At 44.5% G+C, this 27,716-nt stretch overlaps 1 protein-coding gene across 2 annotated transcripts in view; it reads right to left on the reverse strand.

Annotated features, from left to right (window-relative positions):
* Nucleotides 1–2,177: 2,177 nt before the first annotated feature.
* LOC144145248 (phosphatidylinositol 3,4,5-trisphosphate 3-phosphatase and dual-specificity protein phosphatase PTEN-like) overlaps nt 2,178–27,716 on the reverse strand; it is a 113,125-nt gene continuing 87,586 nt past the window's right edge. For both annotated transcript variants that reach the window (XM_077676789.1, XM_077676798.1), the window contains 2 exons: nt 17,569–17,677; nt 2,178–16,397 (listed from right to left, as the gene is read on the reverse strand). In XM_077676789.1, coding sequence (XP_077532915.1) covers nt 16,260–16,397; nt 17,569–17,677 — 247 coding nt within the window. In that variant the 3' untranslated portion in view covers nt 2,178–16,259. The remainder of the gene's footprint in view (nt 16,398–17,568; nt 17,678–27,716) is intronic.

Raw genomic sequence — 27,716 nt, forward strand, 5'->3', positions numbered from 1 at the left:
ATAAGGGCGCAATTTATTTAATACTAACGTAATGAGCAGACCAGATATTGCATGCATGGAACTGAATTGTGTTCTGAACCATAACACTAATAGGTAGTGATGACATAGAACATCAGGTTATTTGGAATTAAAAAAATTTAACAAATACTCCTCCTAGAAAATGTCAAACAATTACTTCATATCAGTATGCAAGAGTGCATACGGGACAGACTATACAATCTTCATGATGGAAAGCGCATGCAATTCAGCTTTTTAAGCATCTGTCACTACAAATGGAATAGTGAGTGCTTTCCTTTCTATAAAAAATAGTACTTGTTCTGACATTGATGGCTTGGAAATTATATCAGTAAAGTGTGTACTAGACATAATCTCAGTGTAGTAGGAACCTTTAACCTCCTTTTTCCTGGTGGTACATTTCCTCAAAAACCTCAAATTGCTAAAGTAATAGTTTTGCACAATGGAGGTATAAAAATAAATTTGCATATTACAGACCGATTGTGATACTTCCTGTTTTTAAAAGAAAAGGCGTAGAGAGCTTATACACACTTGCATGATTTTATTCCTTGATGAGCATAAAAAAATTATGTACGTGCAATTTTCATTCCTGAAAGGACATTTTGATTGGAACGGACAGTTGAAAGTCACGCACATTCGAAATATTAAAGGCTTCTGACCACACTGATCACATCACTATGTTAAAAAACCTCAACCACTATGGCTTTCCTGGCACCTTTCTACAGTTACGTACATCATGCTTTAGGAATTACCAGCATCAAATACTAACAAATAATCGTACGTCTCACTTTAAGTATATCTATGCCGAAGTACGCTGCGAGGCATCCCAGTACCTTTAATATTGTGCATTTATGTTAATGATTTAGTCAACATCGGTAACACTGCTAATATTATAAAATACACACTGATGACACGCGATCATGCTTTCTCGCATGAAAAGCCAAATCCATAAGTTTTGTATGGCCGATGAATCGCTTCCTAAACTGCGATCTTGGAGCAGAGTATTACCTTCACAATTAACACAAATAAAACTAAAGCTGTCTGTTCAGAATAAGAAACTGTACAACTGGCTGCCAGTACACACAAAAAATATATAATTCAAATAATGAAGGTGTACCTGCCACGAAATTTCTCGGTAAAGTGTTTGAGCAACACATTGTGGAATGCTCATGTCGACTAGTTAATATGAAAGATTTTTTTGCATTGCTGATGTACTCTGTAAACTGTGGTTCTGTCTACCAAAAAGTGTGGAGCTTTTCATAAAGCATGTTGGCGCAACATTTAAAGCCCTGTCAAATAGTATGGGGCATTACAAACATGCTGCATATGATAGGCACACCGGCCTCTTTATTCAAAGTATGTATTTTTTACCAATAACTCATTTTCACAAGATCTTACTGCTCAAGCACTATGAAATCAATCCAAAAATAAAGAAGAATGTACTGTGTAATATTTCAAAGCTAACACTAAAAAACTACCAATGCAACATTTACCAACTTGACCTCTGGGAAACACTGAAGACTCGAAATAATTATGGTGAACAAATGCTATGATATCAAGTGCAATTCCATTTGAATGTGTGTACGACTCTCATACCTGTGCTTCATGTATGTGAATTTCATGTGTCAAAGGACTGTTCCTGTTGCATCTGCTTTGTATACAGGGGCCATGGGCCCCATCAAGCCCATTCTGAGGCTGCTTGCATACGGTCCTCAGCACTTGCTCTTCTGATCAGGAAGCGTAACTGGTGGCCTCTCCTTCGTTCTTTATGCGATGGGAAGGATCAAAGAATGCACACAGTGGCACAAAACCAACATGGGTAATGTTCCTGCAAAAGAGCTCCTCATGCAGCTCTTGCCATACAAATGCGAGGCCACAGCCATTTACAAGCCTAACTTAAGCACACATTTAATTAATTGTGGGGTTTAACGTGCCGACGCAACGCAGGCGATGAGGCGTGCTGTAGTGGGGGGCTCCGGATTAATTTTGACCACCTGGGGATCTTTAACGTGCGTTGAACTCTTGTACACACGGGCGTTTTCGCTTTTCGCCAACTTAAGCACACATCTAGGTTCGCTTGAGTTCAGCAACGTCTGTCAGCAATTGCAGCAGGCCCAGGTGCAGTCGCATGCAGACGACTAGAAACGAATACACAATACACATTAAAAGAGCACAATGTTTATTTACAGCAGCTTTTGGCACAGACTCATCTGTATGATACGCGCTAAACACGCACACGCACACACACACAAAATGCGCGCAGAGGAAAACAAGGGTGGGCATAAAAAAACACATTATTACAGGAATATCACAACGTTGGGACGTAAGTACACGGGGAGAATGAGGAAAAAAATTTTGTGAATATTCTGCGCACATTTGCAGCGAACAGCAATAACTCAATGGGGTAAAAAAAAAAAAGAGAAAGAAACAAGACATTTACAGCACTTTTTCATCCTAGTTCGTTTGTGTTCCCCAGATATGTTCCCTGTGCCGCTTTCGAAGCGAACACAGTAAAAGCCTGGGGAAAAGGAGAAAACATCCCTTGCTACACACAATGGCCGCATGCAGACAAGCACAGCAAACTCTTCCCTCCACAGCCCTTCAGTCGAGACCCTCGCCCTCTGCCCAAGCTGTTCCCCACACGCCTCGGTTATTGGATCTGGCACAATTGAATGGCAGCCAAAGTGGTGGCACCCAAGAGCCAGCAGCACATCGGTGCCTTGCCATAGTATAGGAACTCTGCCTGTCAATGCTTCACAATGCGTGCCACTGAATCAACGACAGCTTAGTTGGTGCACACGCAGTGGGAGGAACGTCACACAGTGCTTGCAACATTTTTTACTGAAGCAAAGATGGCAACTGCTCAGCTCATCGCAAGCAAGAACTGGTGCAATAGACCCGCGGAGAGATCCTCCTGAACATAGATTTACACGATCAACCAACATGGACGTTTCTTCAGAGGCGAATCCCGGCTTTTTACAGCTCGCTTGCAGCTCTGCATTGTGCCAGGCACACATAGACCCGTCTTTCGAAAACTCAACACTCAAATGTTACACACAAACCCGCCATTGTGATGAGACCTGCAAAGTCCATGCTAACCATTTCGCTGCCCTTGTAGAAAGACCAGTGAAGACAGCAGTGGCAAGCCTCACACAGCACCCCGAAGCATGTATCAGACTAGTGCAACTGCATGCGTGTTATACACAAAGATGCACTGCCTAGAAGCTTGGGGTCAGATGTAAAACCATGGAAAGGAAAAGAGGCGAGCCAGCAATGCTGCATTTAATACTTGCATGTGCCCCGTCTTGTGCTCTAAGTGGCTGCAGGTGTCTAATGCAGTGCTCCTGTTCAACAGAACCTGCACTGGCATGTTTGCTGAAGGAATAGCGACAATTGTGCAGTCACGACACACACTACCCTCATGACCCTCAGGCCACTCCAGTAGAGGACAAGCTCCGAATGCAGGCAAAACATCAGAGCCAATGAGAATTGCCTGCATGACATTAGACTATTGCTGGACTCCATCTCACCAGTTTCGTGTATGCCGACAATACAGGAAAATTAAAATGGCATGGTGGCCTTCAATTACCATGCCACTTCTGACGAGATTCCAAAGCGAAGTTCGCATGCATACAAGCAGAACAAGTGCTGCTACGGGGCGACAGACCCATAGGAGTCAAAATATGTAAGCGACAAGGTGAAGCATTTTGTTACAGTGTGCCTCCAGACGAACCGTGTCGTGCAGCAATTCAGCTTTGAACTGTGCATAGCCGTAGTTTCACAGGCTGCATGCGAACTAAGAGATGTGTGCACAACTGAAAGAATGACACACATTCATGAGGCAACACAATGCCAAAATAAGTTTGCTTCCAGACTAAATAAACCATCAATAAGTCTGCATTTGGATGCACCAAACTAGTGACACAGAGGAAGCATTGATGACCTAATTTAAGAAAGAAAGAAAAAAAAGAAAAACTGGCACTGCTTCCAAATCTCCCGATTGCACTGCCCCAGGGCACAGAAAGATACAACAGAACACTTATGGGGTGCGCTTGTGGCAATCTTGTCACTACACTCGCTCTTGACCACGATTTGCGCATTCGACTCTACGTATTCCTGTGTGCATTTTGGACATGCCTGCAGCATGACGACTTTGCAGGCAGAACTAATGCAAGAAACAAATGGAAAAGAAAACTGTCATGGAAGTTGTGTATGAAGCAGCTCAAATATAACCCTGCTCGATTGCCTACAAAAGTGAACAAAAAGCACTCCAACAGATTCTTTTTTACACAGCCACAGTGCGACCATTTTACAGGACACCTTCGCCTTTTCACAAATTGTACACACCAGCGCAAAAGATGCATTCTACGAGGCAGACCTTCTCGAGTGTTCCGTAAAAGCCCCTGTGTGCATTCTTCTTCGGTACTCTTTCACACAAGAAGACAGCCTGCTAGTCATACTGCCGCCCAAACACCACACGACTCCTGCCCCTTTCCATGAACCAACCCAGTGAACAAACTAGCGCAGAAAAAAAAAAGTAATAAAAATAAAAGCACTGCAAAGCATATTTGTCAACAATAGTTCGGACATAGGCCTGCAACCAGCTTGCACATGTAACTTCGCAGACATCCGCTAGAGCTGAAGGAGACTTTGAAAAGCAGTTCTGAAGTCACACTTAAAACAACCAGCGGACCAATCACATCATGGCAAGGGGCAATGTCTGTGCGACCGTCAGCGTTTTGTTGTTCCCTAACGCGCCGAGAAAAAGTGGGCCAACCGATTTCCTTTCCAGTGGTCACACTGCCGAGCGTAAAAGTCCCGCTTTCAACAGTAATGCACCTAAACACAAACACACTCTCACCACTGACATCTATGGCTGGTGTTCAGTGCTTGGAGTTGCTCATTCTGCACTCAACCCAGGAAAAGAAAAAAGAGGGCGGGGGGGGGGAGGGGGGGAGAAGGACGGGGGTCTGTGTTTTCGCCACAGGTGAAGATTCAACCCTTGCAAGGCTAAACTGTACACTGCCATGTGTATGGCACCACTACAAGCTTCGCTTCCACCTTCTCCAAGCTCACAGACACGCAAGTTGCATGTACAAGACGTCTTGTTCACGAAACACGTACAAGAACACTAGGATTGTGTATCAACATGCGACGTCGATGTTTGTCTGCTTCTATCCGAGCAAGCAGATTCTGGCCATCCTGACTGCCAAACTTTGCAGGCATGAACCGCAGATTCATCATTGGCATAGTCCATGGATCCCGAGCCAGTTACACTATTGCACTTGCGCAAGAGGCTTACTTGCACCTGCCAACCCTAAGCAGCCACCATCATGAAGCCGTGTGTGCGTTATTGTAACCCTTTTTGTTCACCCCTCACCATGTGCGTGATGCGGCTGGCAACTGCGCAAGCAATGAAAGAAAGAGTGAATTCTCCCAGTCGAGAGCTCTCTCCACACACGGCCATAGACAAAAGTGTCGCACAGGGGGCAGCGCCCATGGTGCGTCGTCTGCCAGCCACCTGCAACATGGGCCCAAGTGTACGGCAGATGCCTTGCATGTTTGTGCTTGGGCCACCAGCTGCTCCGAAACTTGAATTATTGCTCAAGTTAGCAACATCGAGGATCAAAACGCGTGTGTACTGTGACTTTACAAGACGACTTGCAAGCACGAAATTGGCCACTACCAGCGAATGCATTTGACATGATCTCACTAGGGAGGGCAGCGCACTTTATTGACAATGCCAAAGCATCTATATTTGCAGCAGCATTTGTGGCTGTGGTGGAGGACCAGAAGGAAGAGATCTCCACGATGGATACACACTAACACGAAACCTCATTTTCAAAAGTGCTGTGTGACGTGCGCGCAACTGCAGGTAAGATTTCAATCAAAGTAAGGTTAACCTGCAGCTTCTTTTATGAATGGAGTCTCAGGATACATAGAAAATTTTGCCTGGAGGTGTCTGCCAATGCAAAAGCACAAATCTTAAAGGGACACTGCAGTGAGTTATGAACACTGTCCAAATAACTTGCAAGGTTAAAGTGAGAAATGTGAAGGCAATTTTTAAGATTCTTGCGGCCAATTAACACAGATTTCTTTCTACTAAGAAAAGTGCATTTGAGTTAAAGTTTATCATGTAGTATCCTTCTTGTCAATTTGGTGATGACAGCTGTGACAACACATTCGAAACTTCTCCCGACAAAATTTAAAGGCGCACTGACACCAAATTGCTATGTTCTCTCTTTATTGCTTTGATCGATGCTACTGGCCTAGCAGTCATGAAAAAGCGCTTTAAAGAGCACTATAAATATTTAGACAGACCACAATGAAAATCGTCAGTTTCGGCTTCCAATGCTTCGAGCCCGGAGGGCACATACGACCTAAACACGCCGCTCTGTTGCCATTTTGCGTGGACATCAAAACCCTGCACACGCATTTTTTTTACCAACCCACTGCCAAAGGCTGTCCCGGCATGCGTCAAGGCAACACTTTCTGCTTCAGGATGCCAATCATCCCATTCCGCGGCTGGGCCCCCCACTTATTGTGCAAATAGAGCAGTGTGCCTATGGCGGCAGTTTCAAAGCATTCAGAGCAGCCAAAGGTCTACCACCACAGTGAATATTCGACGACCCCTTTCCCTAGAGGTGCGGATGGAGACTTCTCTTGCGATTCTCACCGTATTATCAGCACGTTTCCTGCATGCCAAACCCTGTTTTCACTAAACACACCATTCTGGCGAGTGGCGATACCTGTAGCTGTGGGTACCTTTATCAGTTACTGATCCCTGCCAGCCCCACGCGAGTTAGTGATGTCACAAGTTCGTGCCACACGTTGGACACACTCGGCTATGTCACCTTGGTTTTCTCTATATGGGGGTGGTCACGCTGATGTCAATTTTTTGTGCGTTGCTTATTCAGCAGTTTTGTTAGCATGATAAATAAGATCAAATTAAAATATGTTGCGGGCGACGCAGGTCGTTCATACTTTACCTAGAATATCTTGGGGAGTAAAGGAAGCAAACTGTATAATATTAACCCCCAAAACTGGTGTCAGTACCCCTTTAAACCGACTGGGAGCATAATTAACTTGTGCAAACTGCACGTGAACATACAAGGAATCATTATTAACCACCAAATAGTTAAAAACCCAATTTTGGAGACTGAGATAGCATCAAACCACAAAGCAAGCCAGCACAACATCATTGCGGTAGTTTGGAAGGCGGCTGTGAAGTGCACACAGGCTTTTGCTCGTATGCCAAGCCTAGCAAATGAATAAATGCTATAGACTTCTGCTAAACAGTGAAGTAAAAGATCTTGCAAGTTAGGGTCCATTCGTTTCACTTGCACCAAGTGAAACACTTCAGGCGGTGCAGCACTTCACCGTTCGTTTCAGTAGTGCAGCTCGCGGCACCTGAACCACTCCGTCTTATTCGCCAAAGGTGCGGGCGGGTGCAGGACGAGTTCACGGCTCTGCCTGCACTTCCTGCCAAGGAGGTGCAGGAGCAGACGAAAAGAGTGCAGATCTGGTTCCGCCGATTATTCAGGACCGCGGAACCAGCTTTGCACCACTGTGAACTGGTTCAAGAAGTGCAAGCTGAATCTAATGGACCTTAATCTACATAATTCAGCCATCAATAGCAGTTCAACAAACTCATTTCAGTGTCCCTTTTAAAGTGTAACATGCACGTGTGCATCTACAGTTGATTCCCGTTAGTACAAAGTCCACGGGGACCGAAAAAAAAGAAAAAAAGAATTGACCGAACTTCCAATTAAACAAAAAACACAAGAACATTGTCATTAGTCCAAAACATGTCTCCCTTCTTGATTTTGTCCAGAACCTCAACTTTCGTTGCCAAGTCGAGCGTACTACGTGGGTTGCACGATAGCCGAGACTTATGGTTAGAATCAAAGCCTGAAGCGCCCCCCATACAAACTGCTCACATGGCGCTGTGCTCAAAAAAGAAGCTCGAGGACCTCAAAAGGGGGACAATATGCATACGCTGGCGCCAGTCTTAACTGGCCTACCACTTTATTGACTGTGCGCTGTGATGGCATCGACATAGTACAGAGCATGGCGCTGTTTTGGCGGTTGAAAATTTTGAATTATATTAGGAAATAACATGGTCACCTCAATGATTTTATTCAAAATAACTTCTAATTAAGTGAGTTAAGGGGTTTTCGCTTTGAACTATCAAGCAATTTCTTCCACTGAATTGCATATAAAATTGCTGGTACCAGCACATCTCATCTAATTAACTGAAAATTCCAATTAAGCGACTTCGAATTACCGAGAGTCGACTGTATATGGTTGTAACAACACACTTATATTGAAAAATTGCCCATTACATTTTTGGGCGCACTGCACATAGAGATGTGAAATTCCTGAAGGGCTGCATAATGATGCTGACATTTTAAGAGATAGAAAACTACATAAAACGGTCACTCACGCAATAAAATGAGGAACAGATGCAATATGCACCGCTCACTTGGGCAGCCAGAGGGTCTAGCAGACGACACATCATGGTCTACCTACTCTGATGGGATTTTTGAATGTGCCACACATTTTGCATTGCAGCTGTTACCAGTGATGTCTTTTACCCCCCCCCCCCCCCCCCCCGCCTTCTTCCTTCCTTCTTCCCATCCCATTGCATCCATCGACTGCGCCCTTTAATACAGTGCTCTAACCATACCTGTGAGTTCTAGTCCATCCCTTCCCCGAACAACATACGGAGACTTCGCTAGTTGGTGTAGTCGTAGCACTGTCAGCGTTCTTGTAGTTTGTGTGCCTTGAATCCCGCATGCACGACTTAAAAGAACCATGCGACGCACCAAGATTGTTATGTTATAATACTACTGCTCTGATACAAGCAGACGGGTGTCATTATCAGCAACGGTGCAAAGGTCAAAGTGCCCTTTGCCACATAGCCTGTGCCAAATGAAGCACAAGCAATAAAATAAAAATAACCTATGAATAAGCAAAAAAAGCTAAAACAGGCACTTTTTGTTTTAAGCAACCTTTCTCTCTCTCCCTCTCTCTCTGTTTGAAGAAAGCATGGGCTGCAGCCAACAGTATGCCAATGTGGCTCGAAGGTAAACATCCTCCCCTTGGTGCTACTAGTGGGGAAACCTACAGTCTCGATCTGATCATACAAATCACACACACACACACACACACACATATATATATAGATGAATGAATGAATGAATGAATGAAGAAAGCAGTGAAACAATGATAAGCATAGTTTTGACTGAAATGACCTCTAGGATACAGGCTCCTCGGACAACCTACAGAAGCGCACAATGGCACAGGAATAGGAATTCGTGAGTCTATGCCATATTGCAGGTCGCAGCACTTGAACACCACTCTGTTTAAGAAAAGCAGGGATGTGCAAATCGCAGCCTGCGTCTCCAACCTCGTCAATGCCTACAGACGATGGTAACAAGACATCCACACAACAACCTTGACAATGCATTGATTCAAAAATGTGATGCCGGACTACAAACACGAACCACACAAAACGGCACAATGTACAAAACGTTCGTATCAGCCAGGCTGCAGTCTACAGGGCATGTAACGGGATATCGTCTTCTGTGCATATAACACACACACACACCCAACACACAAAACGGGCAAAGGCTAGACATCCATTCGTTCAACAGATCAACGTACATAAATTATTATACTGTGCAGATGTGTCAAGAAAAAAGAAAAAGGACTAACTAAGGTACTCGGCAAATGGCAAAATCAATCTGTACAAGATGAATGCGTACTGTGTTCACCTGTTCACCTGCCCAGCAAATGGGTCATTCCGCCTAAATCCAGTTCAAGCAACATGTCCTTCCCACTGGCTGTCCCAAGAAGCTAACATGCCACACAAATGAGACTTCACAGCAAATACCCGCCGTGTGGCAAAGGTCAGTGGCATCTGTGTGCAAATCATGTGCGCCTTTGAAGGAGGGGGAGGAAAAGGAGGAGGAGGAGAAAGAACAGGAGGCAGACGACACGTACATTTTTTGTGCCCTTTTTTCTTTTGTAACATTTTTAATGAGATGCAGACACGCCACATAGCTAAAGCAGTCAGAGGCTCTAACAAAGAACAGATGTTTGCAGACAAATTGTCACTGGTAGCCTTTTACAACCAGTCTCAAAACACTTGAGCTGTTGCACTCTAACTAGCTAGGCAGAACACCTGTGTAGTGATGCAAATGGACTCGCATTGCAGACACTACCATATTTTTTCAGTTCTAGCCCCCCGCTCCCACTTTACTGAAAAGACGTAAAAAAAAAAAAAATGCTGGCAAATTAAGATTGATGGGCTTTGCATCTAAGCACCACTTTCCCCCTTGAAGTGTCACAGGTTTAAAAGAAAATAGGGAACTTCGAATCGAAAAAGTAGAGTAAGCGACATTTTTTTGCGATGGGAATATGCTATGCGGCTTTTGTGTTAAAAATCTCGTTTGCACTTTCTTTTAAGAAAGAGAGGGCTAACCAGATCAGAATTGTCATGTTGCATCGAAGCACATATGTTTTTCTTGCAAAACACACTCGGACTTACTATTGATTGATTGTAGGGTTTAACGCGCCGACACAACGCAGGCGATGAGGCGCGCCGTAGCGGAGGGCTCCGGATTAATTTTGACCACCTGGGGATCTTTATCGTGCGCCGAAATCTCGTCCACACGGGCGTTTTTGCTTTTCGCCTCCATCAGAAAAGCGGCCGCCGCGGCCGGGAAATCGAACCCGCGGCCTTGTGCTCAGCAGCGCAACGCCTTAGCCACTGAGCCGCCGCGGCGGGTTCGGACTTACTATTAACAAGAACTGCAAAGCTGCCCCATATGCCAGCTGTAAGGCCAGCTGAATGTAATGCTTGGGTAGCGACCAGACCAGATGATGCGAAAAAACGGCAAGGGCCCGTTGCACAGGCCCGAAAGACGACAGATGAGGCACTGCAAGCACATCCAGAGACTGTGAAATGGTGAAGGGAGCCAGATAACATCGCACATGATTGTGACCCAACATCCTGCTTCTATGCTGTTTCGCTTCCGTGTGCCGCACGAGCATGCAAGCACCAGCAGTTTTACATCACTATGGTTACGCGAGGTTATCAACAATCATTTTTTGGCACGAACATGGTGTGTGGAATAAACTTGGCCGCCACTTGGCTGCCCATGTGGTGCGGGGGGCTTCTACGAAAACTAATCACCCAACCTTCAGTCAGACACATCCCGCACACTTTGTCCACCCAGCGGCAAAGCTAAAACAAGCTAGCTAACCAAGCGTGCTACCATAACATACAATGGAAAATCTTGCTCACATGTACCGAAGTGAATTGCATACAAATTGGATTTTTTTTTTTTCGATGTTTTTTCCATTTCTTAGCTTGAATAGTAAATATGTGACATGAGAACTGCTGCCCTAGTCAGGAAGTGTTTAGCGTGAAAGTGAAACAGAAAAGGTTGCTGCTGAAAGTCAAACTGCTGCTTCGTGCTTTATGGAGCCCTCCTGCATATGTCAGGCCCATGTCAGGCCCCTTGCCAATGGCAGCACGTGCGAGGGAGCTAGCAAATTGGAGTGCACTAACAGGTCTCCACCACACTATAATTACGAGTGCAGGTTATGACAGACAACAGCCATTACATTTTTAATATAGGTTCCAATCATCATCAATCAATATTTATGCCCCCTGCATGACAGACGTCTCTGATAGACATCCAAATGTTGAGAGCCCATACAGAGGGTACCTAGCCTGTCCAACTCAAAGAGTGAAAAATGCCAATGTCAAACAAAAACTGAACATGTGTGACTCTGATACAAAAGACATAAAATTGGCAAGGCATGTATCGCACTTCTTGCCCCGACATCGTACACAAAAAGAAACAACAAAGGGGCTCTAACATCGAAAATCCCAAGTGCCAAAATACAAAAAGTGCGACATGAGATCACGTGCTTTGTTTATAGACTTCCTTTGTTCTTTAACCCCATGGTACACTACTTTTTCAGTCATTTAAAGACAAGAAAAGAAATATTTGCATGGTGCCCTACAGCATCATAGGTGGCGACGTAGATAGAAATTATACATAGTGTGCAGAAAAAAGGTGATAGCATAATAAAAACGAATGAAACAAAAAATTATGTTGCCTTTCTACCAGAGAAAAAGCGAGTGTTGCAATTTTGTGTTATTGTTAGCTTTAGTTTATCTGTAGAGTCAACTTATCTTACAAAGTCAACTTCCGAGTTAATCATGAAATTTTGTTCTAAGAAATAACATGGCAATGCTTTTTTGGTACAAAAGAAAATGAAGAAAAAAGAAAGGTAAGGGCTCCACTCAAATGCAATGGCTGTCAGTACTATTAGCAAAAAACAACAAAGAAGCACTATCAGTCGAACACGAAAGATAACACAAAAGCAGGTAAAACCAATAAAAGTAAAGTGAAAAGAAAACCCCTTTCCAAAAATATTCTTTCAAGTAAGTAACTACGACAGCATGAGTGCACTGCAATGTAAAAAAAAAAAAAAAAAAAAAAAAACATCATCCGAAGGTAGAATGCTGCAGGCTCCACCAAAAAGCAGTGGCTGTCAGAAAGCACAATGAATGAGTGCACGGCTATACAAAGGACAATGCAATAGACAGGATGTAGCACAACGAAACGCTACAGGGGAAAAAATAAAGCAATGTAAAGGAAAGGGATGGATCTAAAGCATCACTATCAGGAGCCATCCCCCTAACACAGTCGCACATTAGAAGCAGGTAGGAACAGCGAACACAAGTGGGTAATCCCCCAGAAAAAAGCACGTCGCCAGAGGTGGTGCAGTAGTGCGACAGTGGCCCATGAAACGATGCCAAGAGGACAGCAGGAGCCCCATTTTTGTTTCCAAGCTATGCCAATCGCCTCTTACGGCGCCAGTGTTACACTTTGTACTCCTGACCTTTCCCACATTATCACAGAGGCGTCACAAAGCCTGAAGAAGGCCACAGGGGGCAGGGTGAAACATAATCCGACTTTTCACTGCAATGACTTCAACAGAAGTGGCCACCCGGAGGTGTGTTCCCCTTCTAACTCGGCCGGAATGCACCGAGATGCACGCCTGCGCCCCACCAAGCTAGAGAGCAAGCCAGCGAGGTTCTGCCATCTTCGGGGCACTGCATAGAAGGTGGTTGTGCATGCGGCGCGGTATGCCAGCAGCTTCAGGCCACTTTGTGCGCTTGGTTTACGTGGGCTGCTTTAGCACGGAAACAATCAACTCAACACTGCGACAGATGCAAGGGCGGACAGCTCAAAGCTTTCCCAAGAAAATGCAAACTTGCACAAACACTGTGGGAACTACAACAAAAAACAACAACAAAAAAACTGCGCCCAGTGCTTCACACTGCATGTAGCACTCAAGGCATGATGTAGACCTGTTTACATGCACCACATGCTTTGCTTGTGGCGAGTGTCCCTACATAAAAAAAAAAAAGAAGGCAATGTGCAGAAAGAGGCAGAGGTATACTACAAAAGCAGTCAAACCAGGACACTACCATTGTCACAGCCAGTGCAATATTGTGTCTCAACTATGAGATCGTTGCATATTACAATTTGCCTTGTGTCATGGCCAGCCTACTTTAGCCAAGACACAAAAGGAGAATACTGATCCTTTTGAAGGATGCACTTCAAAAGATTTGTAGCAGGTCCCCCCGCTGGCTACCAACACCTCTGAATAAATAAAGTACACAGGGTAGGTTTTCAACAGAAGGTAATACCTCGTTGATTTTAGCGAATTACTGTGCCTACTGCTTGTAATGCCTGTGTCACCTAACAGTCCCGCTGATTCATTCCCATGTTAGCACTCGCGCAGCCTAGTCTCTACACGCTCGTATATACATAGCATATTTCCACAAAAACAAACAAACAAACAAAAAATGTCCACTGCATGTACACTGGGGAACAAATATGCTGCTTTTGAAAACAAGTGCTAGGAATCTGCGATTTCCCACCGCCAGGAATCGCTCACTCTTGTGCAGCGAAGGTGCAATCATAGTCTCCATTATTTGCCTGCCCAGCACAGCTCCGAGCAGTCTGTGGTCAACACAACACTGCTCTCGCAATTTAATTTTTATGGTAGGAAAAAAACAAACTATGGAGCTGTTCTGGAGCAGTTCAAAGTGACAAATAATAGAGACCTATAGTACGAGCTGGGAAAAACAGCCCTAAAACAGGCTTAGTCTTTGTGCAAATGTGTGAACACGCACACAAGCTCAAACAGTGGCTCTAGTCCATTGGGGAAATGCCCGTGTAAATGTGACACCGGATTTTCTTCATGTGTGCAATGCTCCCTCATCTGACACAACTCCTAAATAACTCATCAGCTTTCATGAATGACAGCCTGCCCCCATTTGCATCCCCCATGTTTCTGAAGTTTAGCACTTTTAACACGCCCAGTGTGACCATTGGCAACGTTCCTTGAACAGCTCTGTAGTCTTAGGAGCCAATTTCCTACAGGAGATGCCACCGTGTTTGTACCAACATGTTAAACACTAACACAGATGCCCTGAAATGTGTCACTAAGCCCCTAAACATAACGTAAAATGTGTACTGGCAAGATTGCTCTCTAAACTCATCACGCAGCGCTTTACAGCTGTCACCAAGGCGAACAAATCAAATACTGCCAACTCCATTTTCAACTGGTTTTTTTCAATCACCTTTGCTGTGCGATAGGTTGCATTATGGAACGCCTTCAAGCAGTGCAAGTGACCTCCATAAAATATGCTATATAGGCGTGTGTATACATGTTTGATAGACATATGCAATTATATATATAATATATATATATATCCAGGTACTCATACGTTTACTGTAACAGCTCTCAATATCAGGTCTCCCTCTACCACGACAAGTTCACCGAGCAGAAAGTAGTAGGACACGGCACTGGGCCCGGTGGCCAAATTTACTGCAAAAGCTGGTTCGCAATTTCAAGATTGTTTTGTGCAAACGCCACATGCTGTCGCAGTGGAGTCCAAGAAGGACAGTGAGAGTCAGCTGAACTCGCCAAATTAGGCACCCGCACAAGCTAGAGTTGATATTCCTGTGTATGAAACAAGCATGGCGCACGTGGACAGCAACATTGATGACGTGAAAGCGAAACACACCAAACTCTTGTTTTTTTGTCAGGAAAACAAAAACAGAGGATAGCTGGTTTGTGAAGGTAAAGAGAGAGGTGTAAGACGAGTGTGAAACTAAGGGGTGAACACCCTAGCACTGTGCCTATTATCTTCTTGCTCTTGACCTATCTTGGCTTGTACTATTTATTTTTGTCTTCAAACAATCCTTTGTTCCAGTAACAGAGGACAATTTTAACCGTGGAAGCATCGAAACTACTGAAAAGATTTGCGTTTCTGTCCCGTTCTATGCAGCCAATGGTCCCTCACGGATTGTGCGGATGGTCACTGACGGATTGTGCGGACAGTTTCTGCTTGTACACAGTAAAACTACCGTAGTCATATTCGTGGTATCACTCAGAACTACGCCCATAGTGATGCTGGGAGCATTGCCAGGTACTCAATATTTATGGACCACTTACCTTCTCAGTTACAACTTTTTTCGCGTTATTAAACACTAAATATAAACCTAGCACTTGTCTGAAATAATACAATCAAAAGTCAAGCATCTTTAATAATAAAAAAAAAAAGCCAGAAAAAATAGAAGGTTATGCGCAATCACAAAAGTTCTCAAAACATTTTACGTCAATGCAAAAGTTTCAGCTACTTCGAGCGGCACTGCTTGGCCACGTGGCAGCGGCACCTTTTCTTGCCACGCAGATTCGCTTCAGTGCGCTCTCTGCCTCCCAACCTGCTCATGGAATCTATCACCAGTCAGTAGCTAATCACCGGAACGGACGGCACAGAACAAGCTTTCCTTCTTCTCAACCTCGCACGCAGCAAAACATACATTTCATCTCACAAGGGGCAAAAGGGGCGTCCATAAACAGTTTGAATAAATACAAAACCATGCCACACAGCTGAGCACACCACTGACTTCACATACGAGTACGCACGCACACAAAAAAGATACAACGCATTACATGTGCACGCAGGAGTGTGTACGAGTGTCTGTGTGTGTGTGTGTGTGTGCGTGTGCATGAGAGAGAGAGAGAGAGAGAGTGACGTACTAATGGTGTGGGTAGTGACAGGCGGAGGAACATGCCTCTGGTGGCACAATCCAAACAGCAGGGGGCAGAGGAGCAAAAGGTGGGGTAGACCGGTTGCCCTAGATGTGGGTGGCTTCCTGCGTGTCCCAGTCATCGTCGTCCGTAGTATCACTTTCGGTGCCCTCGATGTCGCTGCTCGGGTCGTCGCCCGGCCCCAAAGGGCACAAGTGACTGATGGGAGCAAAGTGAAGTGACACCTGAAGAGGGAAAAAGCAGCACACTGTCAATGCTCAAGAGTGCTCGCCAGTACAAGTCCCCCTCATCATGTGCAATTTTAACTTCGCCTCCTGCCGTTGTGTCTTAACTTTATCAGGGGGTGGCAGCGTTGTGGACAAATTCAAACCCCTTGGGTGTCAGCTTTCTCTCTCTCCTTTTTTTTTTATGCCCAAAATATTGTTGCAAAGGCAACGGCAATGCAAGCTGCAGCAACTAAATACTCTTCAATAACGCAGGCATACTTGTGATAAAAAATACAATAAAAAAAAAATCCTCGCAAATGAAGACAGTGAAGAAAGAAATAGACATGGACAGTTTGCAGTCACTGTATCAAATAATGCAGCAATCAGTCAGCCGGTATTTACATTACAGTCTAGTATAAGCAAGCTTGGAATGTGATCATTCCTCTCCAAAAGTTAAAGACCAATACACGTAACAGGGAGTGTGATGCAAGGAGCAAGTGCTTTGCTTTAGATTCCAAGGTGGGCGAAATAGCGAAGCAAGGCCAAATACACGATATGAAGCAAACCGTACTTGGCGGCAATATGCAGGATAAACACCCTATTACAAAATTTGTCTGCAAAATTTGCTCCTAGATAAACTGGACAAAGCTACTACAGACACCGCGAAATGAGCGAAATTTTTATTTTTCGAGATGGCACTGAGCGATCCTCCCACTGTAAGAGAACTAGGTTTGTTTGAGAAACACTGGGTTTCGCTACAGCAACAACTGAAATTATACTTTTTTTAAATCAAAAATCAAATTGTTTCAGAAACCAAGTGCATTAATTTATGAATAATTAATTAGCTGCTTGGTGCTAACGTTTCTCTACAATCAAGCCTTTTTTCCCACTGGTTGCGCACAGAACGGGAGAAAGCTGCTTGGCAAGTTTAAGTGCATTAAGATTCTGCATCAAGTGGCATCGGAGGCAGGGCATGTTAGGACAGCTGCTCTCTTAGTGGCCCCATGATGCAGACACACCACACCACCTTGCTCCTCCCGAATGAGCAAGTGAAAGAGTTGCTTCTACGGTCCTCCACATCCACAACGCAACGTGACATTCAAAAATTTGTGCCTACAGCACCTATAAAACAAGCATGCTTTCAGAGAAGTCCATTTCTTCACGACTGCAGAGAAAGACAGGTGCTCACCTTGAAGTCTTTGCTAAATTTACTGTGAGCTGTGTCCTTGTATGCTTTGTCGAGGTCCTCCTTGTACAGAACTAACGTCCTCAACTCCTCATCACCACCATTGTGAACCCTGCACAAGAAGGGCACAACATTGCGTATAGTATAAGGAAATAACAACTTAACAGCAAAACTGCAAAACCCCGATGCCCAGTGGGTGCGGGGAATCCCAGCATGCGTGGGCACTGCTGTACAGGAAATGCAGAGGAGCAATTACGGTTTATAGTGGCACTATGGCACCATGTGTGCAAGTATAAAAAAAAAAGTTCTCGCCCATGAGCTCATAACAGAACGAACAGGCCTGTCAGTTCAGTGAACGCAAGGCACAGCAACAGCTGGAGCCAGGTTGTAACAAGAGGGAGGGCGAGATTTTTCACTGCAAGATTTGATTTCGGCGTTCGGTGATTGCCCGACAGCACATTCTCGTGGCCTTGCAATGTGTTTAACATGCGGCAATGAGAAAGGTGACCTATGTGTTTTCTCTTGGAAACCAGCATGTCTCTTCTTAAAAAGCAGACGTTTCACACAAGGAATGACAGCACTTTGAATCATGGTAGCACAGGCGCACCTTGGAAGAAAGGATTATAAAATCTGGCAGCAAAGAAGTTGACCCAAAAATAGCAACAAAATCCATTTTAAGTAAAAAGCCATAGATCTCTATCTTTCGATTGATTTGATTGATTGTAGGGTTTAACGCGCCGACGCAACGCAGGTGATGAGGCGCGCCGTAGTGGAGGGCTCCAGGTTAATTTGGACCACCTGGGGATCATTAACATGCGGCGAAGTCTCGTACACACGGGTGTTTTTGCTTTTCGCCTCCATCAGAAAAGCGGCCGATGCGGCCAGGAAGATCTCTATCTTTCAAATGCATGTTGCGAGGTACAGAAAATCAGTGGCATAAAAAAGTTGTGGAGCAGGAGGAGGAGGCATAAATGCGTATCTAAAGTTGTCAGCCCTGGGGAAGAGTCCTCATTCCAGGAGCCCTGGTCAGAGCGAGTGCGAGTGGGGACCACGTGCCAGGAATGGGAAACCGCGGTGTGGGAGGAGGGTCGGAGGAGCACTTTGAAAAAAGGGCAACACGGCGCACGCCGGTAAAGAGAAACTGCCCCACCCACGACCGGAGGCGGGTGGGCCGCTGCCTTGAGAGGCGCAGCTACCAAAAGGGGCAAAAAGTGGCTCCTGGCAATGGCAAGTGAGTGCAACAAGCTTCGGAGGGTGCTGTCCAGGGGTGTGGTCAAGTGGTGACAAGGGCAGCCTCCAAGTTCAACATGAAGTTCAACAGCAGATGAACAGAAGGTCCCACTACACTTTCACTGTCACATTCATAGAACGTTCTAAGCATCCACACAATTTTTCTTTTTTCGGTGTTCCTTATAAAAAAGACTCCAAAGCAAGTTTTGAACATAGCAAAAAAAAAATGCAGTTAAGGAGTATTGACACGAAATTTTCGTGTTACGTTTTTTTCGCGGCTATGGATGCCTCCCAGTCCACTAATCATAGAATGGCACATTAGACGGTCGATCGCAGCATAAACAATCATTCACGGCGTCGTTTATTCGTGTCAGTTTCGGTTTCGACAAAACGAACGCTGAGCGGCCGCCATGACAGGAGGGTGCCCGTGATGTCACCATTCTTGTCACACCACTGCTGGTCTGGACGTAAAAAGGAAGCATTTTAAATAGTTATCTCAGCTTTAAAATTTTGTGTCACTACTCCTATAATAAACGGCATCTGTGCCAAGCACAACTTTTATACTTACAGCGGAAAGCTCACAGTTATGCTTTAGAGCGCGTTTATGTGACAATGGGCAGAGAGTTCTATTAGACAGCTTTGTCATGCACATCTGGAGAATTGAAGTGTCGTCCTTGCGCTGTATGCTCAACATAGGTGCATTCTCTCAACACTAATTTAATTAGCAGTACATGCAGCCTGCTTATAAGACATTGCATTTGTCTGGGCTTATCGTTTTTATGTACAAGGCCTTGTCACACTTTTCAGAAGACACGGATGTATCATTCAAAATATGCTTGCATGCTGCTTAAGTGCCCTGCTCATTCACCCTGTGCTGCCCCAGGAAGGCGTCCATTTGGCCCAGGAAGGGAAGGCCATCTGGACATCTTTTTGCACAGCGTACAGAAATGCATTTCGCAATCCTGAATTATCCACCTTTCTTTGAATGTTTTAAGAAAACAGCTGCAAAGCCTAGGAAGAGAATATGAAAGTTTGCCATCGCATACCACCAGACAACGAGCTGCAGAAAGCATGGCTATGGCGCATCTGGCTCTCAGTGTTGGCTAAGCAAAAATGCCCGTATGTTTGCGGAAGATGCTATGCTGCTGATGCTTACTGGAGAAATCTGGAGGCGATACTTTTTATCAAGCTTGCTAGCAGAATGTTTCTGAACCCAAATGCAATGCCAATGCCGCCCCACCACTGCTTTCACCACTGCTTTCAACACTTTACCTGTTAGAAAGGATTTAGCCACTTTGCTTCAGCTGCAGGCACCCAGTAGCATGACCATAGGAGAAGATCTTTGCTGTGCACCCAACAGATGTCACTTCCATACCTTCAGTCATAAAGCAGTCGATTGAATCGTGGTGAGCATGTACGCAGAGACACCCTAGTCGACCAAAAGTCAAACCAGATGTTTGCTAATGCAGGGGTGAGACAGCTGAATCAGATTTGGGAGCAGTGTTTGGAGCAGTGAAATCTCGATTTTGCAGCAGAAGAACCTTGATTTGGAGCAGACTGATGACATTTATTATGCCACCTTAGGAGCCTAAAAATCAAATTTTTGGCAACTCGGGGAAGGGGGGGGGGGGGAGGGCACTTTTTAATGGGTTTTGAACGTACATAACACTGAAGCAGCCGTTCAATGAAGTTTTGTCTACTAGAGTATCACAAAGCACGAACTGCCCTACGTTTTTACAAGCCATTTATAAATTCTTAGGCTCTATGCATAGATAGCATGGAGTGCCGTTGGAAACATCGAATCGAAAAACTAAGCAATCGTAAGGCATTTTCATTATCATGTGAATGCTGAAATTGTTATTTTTGTAATCCCAGACTCGGCTTTACACACAATTGTAGAGGCATGGCAAAAGTTGCGCAAGGCGAGGTGACAATCTTCCAGCCGTCCCATTTCACTCCCCAAGGTGCGCATTCACTACGATCGCAATTTGAATAATGTTGGTATGTTTAGCCGCCTCCTTCTTGGCATTAAATTTCACTTCAGATAGATAAACCATTATTACTAGTGTGCAATAATAGCCCGTCCCGCTATCGGCCACTGGTTGAACATTTCTCACCTCTATTCCTTCCCATTTTGGTGTGCTCATTTTCAGTTACCAACCTACTGCTTATTTTACGTAAAAAATACAAAGACACAATGCAATATCTGTGGCAAAAGTTTGCCACCGAGACAGGCAAGATATGCTATCTGTCGTATTGGGGCAGAGCGAGCAACACAAACTTCACCCTCGCCTTTCACCACCAAAGCGTGCGTGAGCGAGGCATGTTGGCAAAGACAGTGACCCCTATTGCCAAACGCTGAATGTGATCAGCTTTGCCGCTTGAAGTAAAGGAAAAGAGAGGGCAGTATATGGAGGTTGGACACGCACACCGCTGCCTCGACACCAAAAGTGCAACATCAGATGACGCGGCGATGCATTTTGCCACGCGCACGCATGCCCTGGCTAATTTTGCCGCTGGGTGTGCGTGTATACATATTGCGGTGGTGTATTCAAAATTAGTTCTGACTTCAAAAATGCAGCACTCCTGGGGTCGTGACGCCACCTGCCAATCTGTCAGCTAACCAAGACCCCGGGGCACACAGCACCAACAGAATTTCCAAGCACAGCCCCACACATCTTCTGACAAACCCGTTCAAACTAGAATCAGTGGAAAGTAGGGTCCTTGAAATGGGGTTGCTAGCGGGAGACCAATATACCCTCCGTCGCTCTTGTTCCTACATCATGTGGGAGTGAGGGGACAGTGTGCCACCCAAGGGCCACAAGAGTGCCAGAAAACACGTTACCATGCCGTTAGCCAACACCGCCACCTCCACAATCCAGGGTAGCGGTTGAGAAGGTACCCACAACCTTCACAATGTGGAAAATTTGTGAGGTGAACAGCAATGCTATATTCAACATGGAAGTCTGGACTGGTTGGTGATAAAATAACTTTGTCAAGTGCAAAAGAATGCGAACACAAAGAGACAGACATAGAGCCCCTATCATAGCTCTGGAATTATACAAAGCACAAAAGAGTGTGCTAAAATTTTTATAATGCCAAAGGTACGATATGTTTGACTAACATTCTGAGTGATGCATGGTAATGTCCTGAATCTGCTGGGATTTGGAATCATAATACTAGACTGCATAACATGAAGAAAAAGTGGCAGATTCCTCTTCAGGCTCAGAACCTAAGCCCGACACAGGAAGCGCAAGAACAATGTGAATTGCAATTTTTATGACTTTACTGCAAAAGATTTCTCTGTGCCTACCAAAAAAATGTAAAAAAAATATCTACCATGCTGACTAACAACCGACGACCTGCTGTCCACACAATGTGCTTACTACACCACTGTTTTATTAATTTTTAAAACTGCATAGACTTGTGTAACTTTGTCTTGAAGAAGTCCAAATGTGGTGCTACTCCAGATAGTTTGGTATGCACAAGAAATGGCAATGTACTACAGTAGAACCCCGATAATACGACTTTCAAGGGACCGCGAGAAAGCGCTGTATGACCCAGGTGTCGTACGACCGGGGTGCTTGTAAATGCCGGCCTAGTAGACGGTCTCACGCGACAGGTGGGCTAAGAACTTATTTAAACTACTACATTTAGCGCGTTCTCGCGTGATTTGTGAACCTTTAGCTGATATCCCAAGTTTAAAAAAAAAAAAAAAGCAATGCTAATTTGTGCCCCCTCCCCTGCATGGTGTCCAGTTAGCCCGCCAGCCAAGCGTAGCGCGCTACGCAACACCCATGCCGCACCTTGCGCGCGCGAGATCAGGCGGACGTGGTCGAGCAAATTGAGAAAGGAAAAGGAGAGTGTGAAACTGCCAAGGTTAAGCGAAACGAACGATAATACAAGTCGGAGATGAACAAAGAACGGCATGCCGTACATGGGGGAGACAACCGTTGAACGGTCCCGTGCCGCCGCTATTGGGTCATAGTGCTCAACACATGAATGTTTTCGTTTCCCACAAGACCCAGCAACGCGAAATAGATAAGTTTGCGAGTAAACCGTATTGCGGCAAAAATTATAGCGCGGTCTTGCAACAATGTCTTGCTGCGGCGCCCAGCGAGTGACCCAAAATGGCGGGGCTAACTGGTACGTGTCTCCACCCTTGCGGTGGACTCGCGTGAATTGAGGCACTCTAGCAAAGGAAAGAGCGGAGTGACAACGCGGCTTTGAAAGACACTGATAAGCAGAGAGCAGAGATATTGGGAGAAAGAGCGTCGTGAAAGGAAGAAATTTGGATCAAGCGGGCGGGGAAAGCGGCTGTTCGGCTATCGCTGTGGGGTTGCATCGTGCGTGTTTCTGCGTTCATCGGTGGCTCGACGCGAGCTTCGAATTCCGGGTCCGCCCGCCACCTGAACTTAGACTTCTCGCGGTTGGCGCGTTGGTGTACTGCCGCCACGTGGGGCCGTCGCAGATTAACTCCTGCTGTCTGTGTGCTTGCGTCTGTTCAGTAAGTGGTGTGGCCCACCTGTGGACCTTTGCACATCATGCATCGTCGAACGGGGGTTGAGAATAAAGAAGGTCGGGACGAGGAGGCGGAGCGTTGTAAAATATGGAAAAAGCACCGGTTTATCCGTGCCAGGGTACGCCATATGAAGCGGATCGCGTGCACCTGAGCATCATATCATCGGGGTTTTCAATGCATTGCTTCTATGGGGAGTTTGCCGGCAGCGCGGGGATCCATCGTAAGAAGCGGGTCGTCGTAAGTCCGGGGGACGTACCAGCGGGGTTCCACTGTATTAGCATTACAACAACATAGCGCAACCTGCTGTAGCTTTTTATACTACAAGGAAAGGCAACCACCATAAAAACCCACAAATTTTGGTCTTTTCTGACACGTGTGTAGGGCCCTTGTCACGACAAAGAGCAAAAATTTAAAAATTGAACTGTGACAGCTACTGAAATATACAGACAAAAAGGGGAATAAAATGCTTAAAGCAAAAAACAAATTTAAAACGAGTTTCCCTGTCACACGTTTTCATCAACTATTCTGGTATGATGCAAATGAGCCACTTTCACAATGGCTATGCAGCCTCTCCAAATTCAAATTTTGGGGGCTTTAAGCGCCGAAGCTACACCTGGACTATGAGGCACGCTGTAGTGGAGGGCTCTGGATTAGTTTTGACCACGGAGCAAGAATATATAGGAGAGGAAACGCCCATTGCGGCCGGCGTGATCGAGCGACCAGATAAGGACAGCCAAAGTGGTGCCATGACCATTTTTTGTTTGAAATGAAACTTTAATATTGTGTAGAATATTGTACCTTCACCATGGAACTGGCATTAGTTTAGTGCGAAACACCATTGTTGATTTAATAAAAAAATATTTAAAACGTGATCGGGCCGGGCTACTTTCCACATTGCTTGGTGTGGCAACTTTGGGAACCTGTAAAAGGAAGCAAATATTTTTCAAAATTTTCATAATTTTTTAAACAAATATTTGCAAACTTTTCTGCTGGAGTCTCGAAAATTAAATTTGCAATGTTTATACTTTTTGAGAAAATATTTCTGAAACTTAGTAGCGAGAGCAATGTCCTGCAAAAGTGGCACTTCTAAAAAAATTTTTTCACACATCACCCTAAAGGCTAAGCTGTCTAGTTTTTTTAGACGTGTTTACGAGGGGCTGCTGAACACCTGATACTCTGCTCAATGCTCTACAAAGAAAATTTATAAAAATACCGCTTCGTGAAGTGCAACAAAAAATGAAAATTTTCAAAAAAGGCCCACCTTTCAACGTTATTTTAGAAAAAGCATGTTTCTCAATTGTCGCGATATTTGCACAAAATGGCACTCAATGCCTGAGTATTCCCGAAATATAAAAACTTGTATTATTTTTGTTCAAACTTGGGAAAATGAGGTAACATTCAACACACTTTTTAATGTGCGATCAAAGGGTGAGTAGCAGTTCGCAGTAAAAAAAGACAAATAATTATGGCTGTTTTTCCCATATTTAAAAAAATAAAGCAACTGATATAAAGAAAACTGATCATAGTATTCATATTTATCCATTGTTGAACTTGTTAGTTGCGGAAGGCATTAAAATAATTGTTAAGTTCCTCAGCTTGTGTCTTCCACCAGCGTAAGGCTGCCATTTGAACAGTATTTCTTTATCGCCTTGCCTTAGCTGTGTCAGAAACCCTTATGTTTTATTTCTGACGCTGCTTACTAGCACATTATTGATAATTTACGCAATTTATAAGCAAGTAACCAGCTACTGGCACTGAGAATCTTTCACGTGCGATCGTCATGTTCAAAGGTGTATTTCCGTTCTACCTGGTACATGCGAAGTGCTAACTGCAAAACAGCTTCGCCTTCCCAACTGTCTGTCTTTCAGGCTCCCAGGGATAATAAATAGATGTGCTTGTTGAAAATTTAGTTTTTAGTTGTTTCAAGAATAAACGTTTATCCCCCTACAAAATCTGCCAACTTTTACTTTGGACACTTCAAGGTTAAGCGGAAGGTGCAGCTTTCTATTTCCAAGGCCCTTCAAAGAGTCGACTTACAGTGGTCAGAAAGTTTGCTTGTACTGTAGGAAATACCTACTTCCCGATGAAGGTAGATGATACCATTGACCGCAGAGGCAAAGAAGTATGTTCAAGCGCGTCGCGATGTCGATAAAGACTACAACGACTCTTTACGGGAGCACGGTCTTGATTCGGCCCATGCATGCTTGGGGTTAGTCGAAATCAAGTGACTGCTTGAAGAGCTTGCATCAATATACGCTTTAATGATGTATATAAATAATCGTGGTGCTACCCAATTTAAGAACAAATATCAGTTCCTCGAGGTGCACAGAAGCGAATGCAGGGTGACAAAGTGGCTTTTCTCTGGAACCGGACATGACAAAAGTGCGTAAGATGGCATGGGGGTCCTTGTGAAGCATCAAGCTGCTGTTCATATTTTGCGTTGACCTTCCAGCGAAGCCGCACAAAGTACGAAACAGTTCGTGGACAGCATCCTGGAAAAGTGAATTTCGTCGTGCTATATCTTGACGATGGCAATCTCACAACATTTGAGGAGAACAAAGAAGAGAAAAGCAAAAATGTTCCACCGGTACTCAGCATCCCGTATCCTCCCAGAAATAGCGAAATGAAGTGAAATAAATTAAAGGTACACAACATCTAACCAGGACTCGGAGAGGCAGCAACGGTTTTCACCTCTGCTGGTCGACACTTTGAAGGGCCTTGAAACTAGAAAGCTGCACCTTCCCCTTAACCTTGAAGTGTCCAAAGTGTGGTAACGTTTATTGACACCTGCAAACGGTCACGTCGTCAAGTCGGGCAGAGTTGGAGCGAGCGTAGGAAAACCACGGCTGAGGTCCGAGCTGTGCGAGCACACACTTCGTCTACATCCGAAAGCGCTGCACGGCACATAACCTTCTCGGAAGATTGTCCACCTACTTCTATTTTATGACAGGACATAGCCACTGGGAAAGTGTGCATCTTCTGGTGTTCAGATTCTTCCCTACAAAAGTAAAGGTTGGCAGATTTTGTAGGGGGCTAAAAGTCTATCCTTCCAACAACTAAAAACTAAATTTTCAAGAAGGACATCTAGTTATTATCCATGGGAGCCTGAACGACGGACGGTTGTGAAGACGAAATTGTTTTACAGGTAGCACTTTGCATGTACCAGGTAGAACGGCAATACATCTTTGACAATGACGATCGCATGTGAAATATTCTCGGTGCCAGCAGCGTGGTTACTTGCTTATAGATTGCGTAAATTATCAATAATGTGCGAGTAAGCAGCGTCAGAAATAAAACATAAGGGTTTCTGACACAGCTAAGGCAAGGCAATAAAGAATTACTGTTCAAATGGCAGCCTTACGCTGGTGGAAGACACAAGCTGAGAAACCTCACAAATATTTGAATGCCTTCCGCAACTAACAAGTTCAACAATGGGTAAACATGAATACTATGATCAGTTTTCTTTTATCAGTCGCTTTATTTTTTAAAATATGTAAAAAACAGCCACAATTATTTGTCTTTTTTCACTGCGAACTGCTATTCAACCTTTGATCGGACATTAAAAAGTGTGTTGAATGTGACCTCATTTTTCCAAGTTGAAACAAAAATAATGCAACAAGTTTTTAGATTTCGGCAATACTCAGAAATTGAGTGACATTTTGTGCAAATATCGCGAAAATTGGGAAACATGCTTTTTTTTTAAAATAACATCGATAGATGGGCCTTTTTTCAAAATTTTCATTTTATGTTGCACTTCGCGAAGCGGTATTTTTATAAATTTTTTTTTGTAGAGCATTGAGCAGAGTATCAGGTGTTCAGCAGCCCCTCGTAAACACGTCTAAAAAAACTGGACAGCTTAGCCTTTAGGATGATGTGCAAAAAAAGTTTTTTCAGAAGTGCCACTTTTGCAGGACATTGCTCTCGCTACTAAGTTTGAGAAATATTTTCTCAAAAAAAATAAACATTGCAAATTTAATTTTCGATAATCCAGCAGAAAAGTTTGCAAATATTTGTTTAAAAAATTATGAAAATTTGGGAAAAATTTTTCTTCCTTTTAACTCTTTCGCAACCGCGCCATAGGGCATCGATGCGATGGTATCGACGTTTTGAATGCACCGCCAAAAATTTGTTTCAGAGACTACGGACAAGTGGCGCCCTCTGATGTGTTCAAAAAGAACAAAAGTTTTGGTTTCGATTTCGTTTTGCTGTTTTCACCGCAAGGAGGCGCCGAGAAAAATACAAGTTCGAGTCGGGGTGACGGCGTTGTTTGGCAATCATGGCTGCGGCTCCTCCGCGCACTACTCGAAACCAAAAAGCGAAACCAAGCACTTCGGCCGCTTCTAAGTCCGATTCTTTTGACGAGAGCAGCAGCGAGGAGTCTAGTGATGTTGAATCGTTG

This window comes from Haemaphysalis longicornis, unplaced genomic scaffold, assembly GCF_048455015.1.
Source record: "Haemaphysalis longicornis isolate Haplotype H1 unplaced genomic scaffold, Haemaphysalis longicornis Haplotype H1 scaffold_1, whole genome shotgun sequence".
In the NCBI taxonomy this organism is placed as follows: Eukaryota; Metazoa; Arthropoda; class Arachnida; order Ixodida; family Ixodidae; genus Haemaphysalis; species Haemaphysalis longicornis.